At 46.5% G+C, this 7509-nt stretch overlaps 1 protein-coding gene across 1 annotated transcript; it reads right to left on the minus strand.

The window, feature by feature from the left end:
* Positions 1–1346: 1346 nt before the first annotated feature.
* LOC144596716 (endonuclease domain-containing 1 protein-like) lies at positions 1347–6062 on the minus strand. The gene is made up of 2 exons (XM_078405435.1): positions 5539–6062; positions 1347–2869 (listed from the first exon to the last, which is right to left on the minus strand). Exons 1-2 carry the CDS (start codon positions 5875–5877, stop codon positions 2162–2164), a joined length of 1047 nt encoding a protein of 348 aa, XP_078261561.1. The 5' UTR covers positions 5878–6062; the 3' UTR covers positions 1347–2161.
* Positions 6063–7509: the final 1447 nt, after the last annotated feature.

A 7509-nucleotide genomic window follows, 5' to 3' on the forward strand; every position in this document is an offset into this window, starting at 1 on the left:
GGTCTGGAGAAAGACACAAGGGTCCTTGTCACGGTTCGCCCTGTGCAGCTGTGTAACAGAGGAGTCTCTGAATTAGCGCCTATTCCCAGGGACAGCCCCAGAGATGGACGCCAAGTGCTGCTGGAAGACCATTATTTCAGTGAAAGACGTTTTTTGGTCTGCCGGAAACTTGCTGGTCTTCTACCATGAACCATTGAACCACAGTGTCATGTCTGCAAAATGGAATGTTGCCGACTGGCCCATTCCAGACTTCAGGAATACGTGCTGAGGGACGCTCTGAAGCTCAGTGCAGCCAACCTGAAGGCTCTGTGGGGGGTGTTTTGTTAGTGTGTTTCCTTTCTGTAACCTGCTACAGTACAGCTACACAACTAATTAACAGAGGCTTTACACTGGAGTCTTGGGTTCAGCCATTTTAATTCAGGATCCCTTTGGCTACAGCCCCATGGGTAATATATCCCCGGTACTGCATCACCGGGTGCGCTATTCCCATAACAGGGGGAAGACCACAGCTAGGGTCCTTGCGCCGCTGGACATTGAAGGGCTGAATCCGATGGGGACATCCCCCAAACAGGGAAGGGATGCCACTCCAGGGGTCCACTCGAGTGTCAATGTTGCAATGTGTAGGGGTAAAGGAAGCTGATAACACTACTGAGTATAACACCAGCAAGATGGTGCGCTGCCATGCGGCTGCGGCTCGCTGGCAGTCTGTTTGTCCTTTTTCTTTTTTTGTCTATGTGTTAGTGTTAGATGTGTGTAGTAGTTTATTTTTAGCTGTGTATATGTGGGGGGTGGTGGGGGAAACCTTTCTTTTGTTTTAAATCTCTTCCTCGAGGTGCGGCTCGGCCCGTCGCGGCTTGGCCGCGGGGCCTTTCAGCGCCTGGCGCGGCTCGGCCGCGGGGCCTTTCAGCACCCGGCGCGGCTCAGCAGCGGGGCCTTCCATCGCCCGGCGCTGCTCGGCCGCAGGACTTTCCATCGCCCGGCGCTGCTCGGCCACGGGACTTTCCATCGCCCCGCACGGCTCGACCGCGGGGCCTTCCATCGCCCGGCGGGGGCTGCGCGAGTCGGGAGCCTCGGCAGAAGTCGAACTATCTGTCCGTGGGAGAAGCATGGGGGAAGAGAGAAGAATTTTTTTTTGCCTTCCATCACAGTGAAGGGGTGTCTGGAGGAGTCACTGTGATGGATGTTTGTGTTAAAATTGTGTGTCTTGTGTCTTTTACTCTGTACTGTTGTGGCTGCGTGGCAAATGATTTTCGTTCAATTAATTTTGAATGACAATAAAGGTAATTCAATTCAGCAATATTGATCCCAGAGACAATGCATAAAGACCTTTGCATGGTTTTTGTTTTTGTATATATTTTTTATTGCGAATAAAAGTTTATTTTTGAAATCTAAAACAAACGCTCCTCTCAAAAGGCTGGAGGTGAATTGCAAATGCAGAGCCTGAAATTTGAATGTACTGTTAAGCAAGCAATGTTAGGCAAGTTTACTGCTTAGTAAGGACGTCAAAGGTTATGGGGGGAAGGCAGGAGAATACGGTTGAGAGGGGAAAATAGATCAGCAATGATCGCATGGCGGAGCAGACTCGTTGGGCTGAATAGCCTAATTCTGTTCTTCTGTCTTATGGTCTTAGTGGGTGAGAGGCAAGGTGGGTGGATGGACTTGATGATAGACCAGCCTGACCAGATGAATGACGACCTAAGCTCCCCCTCCGTCTCAAACATCCCCTTGAGTAGGTAGACACAAAATGCCTGTAACTCAGCGGGACAGGAAGCATCTCTGGATAGAAGGAATGGATGACGTTTCGGGACTGAGGGTCAGGGGAAAGCAAGATCTATTCTACATTTTCCTTGAACCCCCCTCCCCTTTGATATCTCGTTTTCACCCCTCACCATTTCATAAGTGTGTGTCTCTTAGCTACGGGAGGGTGACAAGGTAAAGATATAAAGATACACATTTAATCAGGCCGGTCAGACTGATCGGAGAACTAGGATGGTGGAGGGATGGAGAGAGAGAGGGAAAGCAAGGATCACTTGAAGTTAGAGAGAGTAGGTGAACGCGACAGGGCTAGAGGGCTAGAGGGAGGTTGAAGGAGGAGAAGGAAGACCATTCGGACCATCGAGTCTTCAAGGCTCTGTGTGACCCAGCTAACAAACTACCGGCTTCAACAGAGCGCCGCTCGGGTTCTCAGCTGGCTCCTTCCTCTTTTTGAGTGGCTGACAAATCTCCGCAGGTCTTTTCTTCTCTGACGCCTCGTGTTCTTGTCACTCACGTTGTGTCTGAGCAAACGTTGCACCCTTTCATGGATTTCGCTGGTTGCACCCTTGCACTTGTTAAAGATCCTCACTCTCAGCGTTCTCTCCAGCGTCGACACCGACATGTTGACAATGCTCACATTCGGGAAAAACGTTCCCACGAACGCAATGGAGAAATCTTCATTGGTAGTTTGTGGATTTCGGTTTGCTTTCACCTCTTCAGCCAGGCAGACATCGTTCTGGTTGTTGGTCGACGTGCAGCAAGCTGCCGTCCAGAGCAGCCCGGGTATTGAAACCGTACCATTCATCTTCCCATGATTGTAATCGCCAGAGCCTGTTACCAGGTACATCCGACGGCCGGTGTTGTGGCAATCTTTTGTCAGTCCCTTCACGGCTTTCTCAGCGTAATGATACCATTTCACGTTGGCTGATCGTTTCTGGGGAACGGCATTAGTGAGGGTACAGCTGGCTGTCGCACTATCTTTATGGTTAAAGGAGAACGGATACAGATGCCCTCGATCGTAACCTGATTGCTTGTAATTGGCATCCATTGCCTGTTTTTCACTGGTCTTTATTGGGGTGTTCTGCATATTAGCGTTGTTGGAAAGACTTTCAATCTAAAACCAACAGAGATCAGTGTACAGTATTTGAAATATTGATATAATCAGCAAGTAAGAGATCTCAATTAATATCAGTTCCTGGATCAACTGTTATGGATAAAATTGCTCGTGGAGGGAAATAGGTGGTCAACGAAAACTGAATGAAAGCTAAAGGTAATCCTTTAAAAAGTTATAATTATTATTATTTTGTAATTATACTTTGTCTATTATTTGACCGACACGCCAGAGACCCCGGTTCGAACCTGACCTTGGGTGCTGTCTGTGTGGAGTTTGCACGTTCTCCCTGTGACCACGTGGGTTTTCACTGTGTGCTCTGATTTCCTCCCACATCTCAAAGACATGAGGGTCTCTACTTTAAATGGCCTCTGTAAAAGATGCCCCTAATTTGTAGGGAGTGGATGCGAAGGTAGGATGACTTTGAAATATTGTGAATGGTTGATCGATGGTCAGGGTGCTCGGTAGGCCGAAGAGCCTGATTCCATTCTGTATCTCTAAACTAAACTCAACTTGTGATCACTGCATAGCCGATTTTAAGCTGCTCTAAATCACGTCTGACAATTCGGGGACAGATCTGGAGGATTGAATGAGCAAAGTCACTGGGTGGGTGTGAAGAAATATTTTTAAACTCAGCAAGGGCGGCTGAGTGTGGGATGAAGGGCATCAGAGGGGGTAATTTTGGAACTCTAGGGACAGGAAAGGAATTGGACTGAGAATTATTTTAAAACTGCAGATGCTGAAAATCAGGTAAAATAATGGAACCACTCAACAGGCCAATGATACCAATAGGATTGCTTTACCAAGAACTGGCAGGAAATTGGGCTGAATACCCTCCTTCTTACAATGACATTTCTATAGTTCCATGTCCTTCAGTGGTTTTGGAGAGGACAATTTGCAGTCAGAGAGTGGCTGTAATGTGGAATCAATTTCATCCTGCTCTGAAATTCAGTAAGACTATGACTGATCTTCTATTTCCATGCCACTTCCCTACATTAATCTAATATCCATTATTTCCTGTAATATGTAAAAATATAATGTGTAGGAAGGAACTGTAGATGCTGGTTTACACTGAAAATAGACATAAAATGCTGGAGCAACTCAGCAGGACAGGCAGCATCCCTAGATAGAAGGAAGGGATGCCTTTCAGGTCTATATATGTTTCGGGTCTGAAGAAGGGTCTCGATCCGAAACGTCATCCATTACTTCCCTCCAGAGATGCTGCCTGTCCTGCTGAGTTACTCCAGCATTTTGTGTAAAAATATAAAGTTCTCTGCCAAAAGAAACAGTACTTAAAACAAAATTCAATAGCAAGTCTGATAGGATATATTAGGGCAGAGAAAAACATCAGGTTTTAATTCATGACCTAAAAGAAAAGAGAGGTGAAATGGCAAGTTTGGGGAGAAGACTCCTTCCGAGTTATACTGTTCATAGTTCATTGAAACACACACATGAATACTTACACACAAGCACATGTGATAGTGTATCTATTTCCCGATTCAAACCTTGCCTCAGATCATTTATCACGTATAAGATTATTAAGGGGTTGGACATGTTAGAGGCAGGAAACATGCTCCCAATGTTGGGGGAGTCCAGAACCAGGGGCCACAATTTAAGAATAAGGGGTAGGCCATTTAGAACAGAGATGAGGAAAAACTTTTTTAGTCAGAGAGTTGTGAATCTGTGGAATTCTCTGCCTCAGAGGGCAGTGGAGGCCAATTCTCTGAATACATTCAAGAGAGAGCTAGATAGAGCTCTTAAGGATAGCGGAGTCAGGGGGTATGGGGAGAAAGCAGGAACGGGGTACTGATTGAGAATGATCAGCCATGATCACATTGAATGGTGGTGCTGGCTCGAAGGGCCGAATGGCCTACACCTGCACCTATTGTCTATTGTCTATTTGTGGAATCTTGCTGGGTGCTTTGACTCAGTCAGTAGTGATGCCTGTGGCTAATTTTCGTTCAGTCTCTCTGTCCTTTCACACCTTCAGACATCATTGCTGGCAGCAGCTGACAAAATCAAGGAAAGTCGCTGTTCCTATATAGAATCCCACTGCACTGAACCAGGTCCAGGAATTGATGGCTTTGTGACCTGGTTTGCGGATGATATGAAGATGGGTGGTGGGGCAGGTAGTGTTGAGTCTGCAGAAGGTCTCAGATAGGTTGGGAGAGTGGGCAAAGACATGGCAAATGGAAAACAGGGTAGCGGAGTGTACAGTCATGCACTTTGGTAGAAGGAATAAAGGTCTATTTTCTGAATGAGGAAAGGATTTAGAAATCAGAGGTGCAAAGGGATTTGAGAGTGCTGGTGTAGGATTGCCAAAAGGTTAATTTGCAGGTTGAGTCGGTAGTAAGGAAGGCAAATGCAATGTTAGCATTCATTTCAAGGCTAGAATATAAAAAGATGCAATGCTGAGGCTTTATAAGATGATGGTCAGGCCACATTTGGAATATTGTGAGCAGTTTGGGGCCCCATATCTGAGGAAGGATCTGCTGCCATGTGAGAATGATTCCTGGGATGATTAGTTTAACCTATAAGGAGTGTTTGAATGCTCAGCACCTGTACTCACTGGAATTTAGAAGGATGACAGGGATTTCATTGAAACATACCAAATGCATTACGCAAAAACAAAGAGAATGCCCATGGGCACAGACTTAACCAGTTGCTCTTACCTGAGGCTCATAAAACCAGCAGCCAGGTCTGCAAGGGTCAATTGGTGGATTGGAGTAGGTATAACTGTAGGCAGAATAGACTGGGATCCGCAGGTCCTTTCGGTACAGGGTGGCAAAGTGAGAGACATTTTTGTACATCTGGCAGATCTTGACTATGCTGTGCTTGTTTTCGTCATTTTCAAATCCCCGGGGCGCGAACCCATCCTTGAAGAACTGCTGACATGGTTGGAAATCTGCAACCACTTTCCCCTGCACTGTCCCAGGGTAGGTGATTGCCAAGAGCAGGAACCAGGCCGGACTACCAAACCCCATGGGCAGAATGCACAGAGTAAACTTCATCACCTGTTTGGTAAATGGGTGATCAGACTCGCTCTCACTCCTCTAACACAGTCTCTCAGAGCTAAATTCCACAAGGAGGAATCTTGTGCAAAACTGCACTCTGGGTTCGAGTGAAAAAAAGAATTCAAGACCGCCGATGTTCTGTTCCTCAGTTAGGTTCCTCAATCCCATTTTTATATTGAGAGAAGAAAGTTACCAGGAATTCTAATAATATTCTTCTGTGACGTGACACAAATGAGTTGGTTCCTCCTGCTTGTTCTTCTGAAGGAAATGCTGACTTGTGCAACTGAGGCTGAGTTTGGAGGTGACTTCAATCCTCCCTTTGACATCGCTGTCTCCACAAAGGGCCAAAGGTTCAGAATATGGAGATGGCCGTTTAAAATTGGGCCAATCCAGAGGATGCTGAATCTTTGGAATTCCCTGCCCAACATGGCTGTGGGGACACAATCACTGAGCATAATCAAGGTAGAGTTGACAATTGTTGAGGGAATGTGGAGTTAACGCTAGGATTAGTCATGATCTTACTGATTGACAAAGCTGCCATGAGGGGCTGAATGATCTCGTCCTGCTATGACTTCTTGTGATTTCACTTTGTTCACCTTGAAGAACTTCAGTGCATTCCCACATGCTCCTTCGGACCCGGTCGAGAACAATGGGGGGCAGGGAGCTGCCACAAACAATGAGGGGGCCTGGTGGTGGGGGTAGGGGAGAGGGGGGTGGGGGGGAGAGGGTGGGGGGAGGGGGGATTTGATTACTGCCATGTGTGACAACAGGGATTAGATGGGACTGTTTGGTGAACTTTTGTAACTTTGTCGGCGCCAGACATAGAAACATGGAAAATAGTTGCAGGAATAGGCCATTCGGCCCTTCGAGCCAGCACCGCCATTCAATATGATCATGGCTGATCATCCTAAATTACTACCCCTTTCCTGCTTTCTCCCCATATCCCTTCATTCCGTTAGCCGTTATACTCTCTTGAAAACATCAAGTGAATTGGCCTCCACTGCTTTCTGTGGCAGACAATTCCACAGATTCACAACTTTCTAGGTGAAAAAGTATGTCTTCATCTCAGTCCTAAATGGCTTACCCCTTATTCTTAAACTGTGACCCCTGGTTCTGGACTCACCCAACATCGGGAACATTTTTCCTGCATCCAGCCTGTTCAATCCCTTAGGAATTTTATATGTTTCTATAAGATCCCCTCCCATTCTTCTAATTTCCAATGAATATAATAATAATAATAATATAATAATAAACATTTATTTTATATAGCGCTTTTCCAAGTGCTCAAAGACGCTTAACAAAAACAGTCAAGACATAAAAACATACAAACGAACTGTCCTGACGGAGAAGCGGCGAACAAATAGCGCCAGCGTCCTCTCACGTCAGGGTCCGGCAGTAGACAATAAAGAACACAAGACACACAATTACAATTTTTAACACAAACAGCCATCACAGTGATTGCTCCAGGCACACCCTCACTGTGATGGAAGGCAAAGAAAAGTCTTATCTCCTCCTCATTCTTCTCCCGTGGTGCCACGAGGCGATCGAGGCGATCGAGGCTCCCAACAGTTGAAGCCCCCACCGGGCGATGGAAAGTCCCAGGGCCGAGCCGAGCAGGCCGATGAAGGT

The sequence above is a fragment of the Rhinoraja longicauda genome, chromosome 9 (assembly GCF_053455715.1).
Source record: "Rhinoraja longicauda isolate Sanriku21f chromosome 9, sRhiLon1.1, whole genome shotgun sequence".
Classification (NCBI taxonomy): domain Eukaryota; kingdom Metazoa; phylum Chordata; class Chondrichthyes; order Rajiformes; family Arhynchobatidae; genus Rhinoraja; species Rhinoraja longicauda.

Bases quoted from the DNA above. Each gene is read 5' to 3' on its own strand.
- LOC144596716 (XM_078405435.1), bottom strand. From the start codon at position 5,877: ATGAAGTTTACTCTGTGCATTCTGCCCATGGGGTTTGGTAGTCCGGCC. The intron at 2,870-5,538 runs GTAAGAGCAACT...TGTTGGTTTTAG, and splicing joins GCTGGTTTTATGAGCCTCAG to ATTGAAAGTCTTTCCAACAA.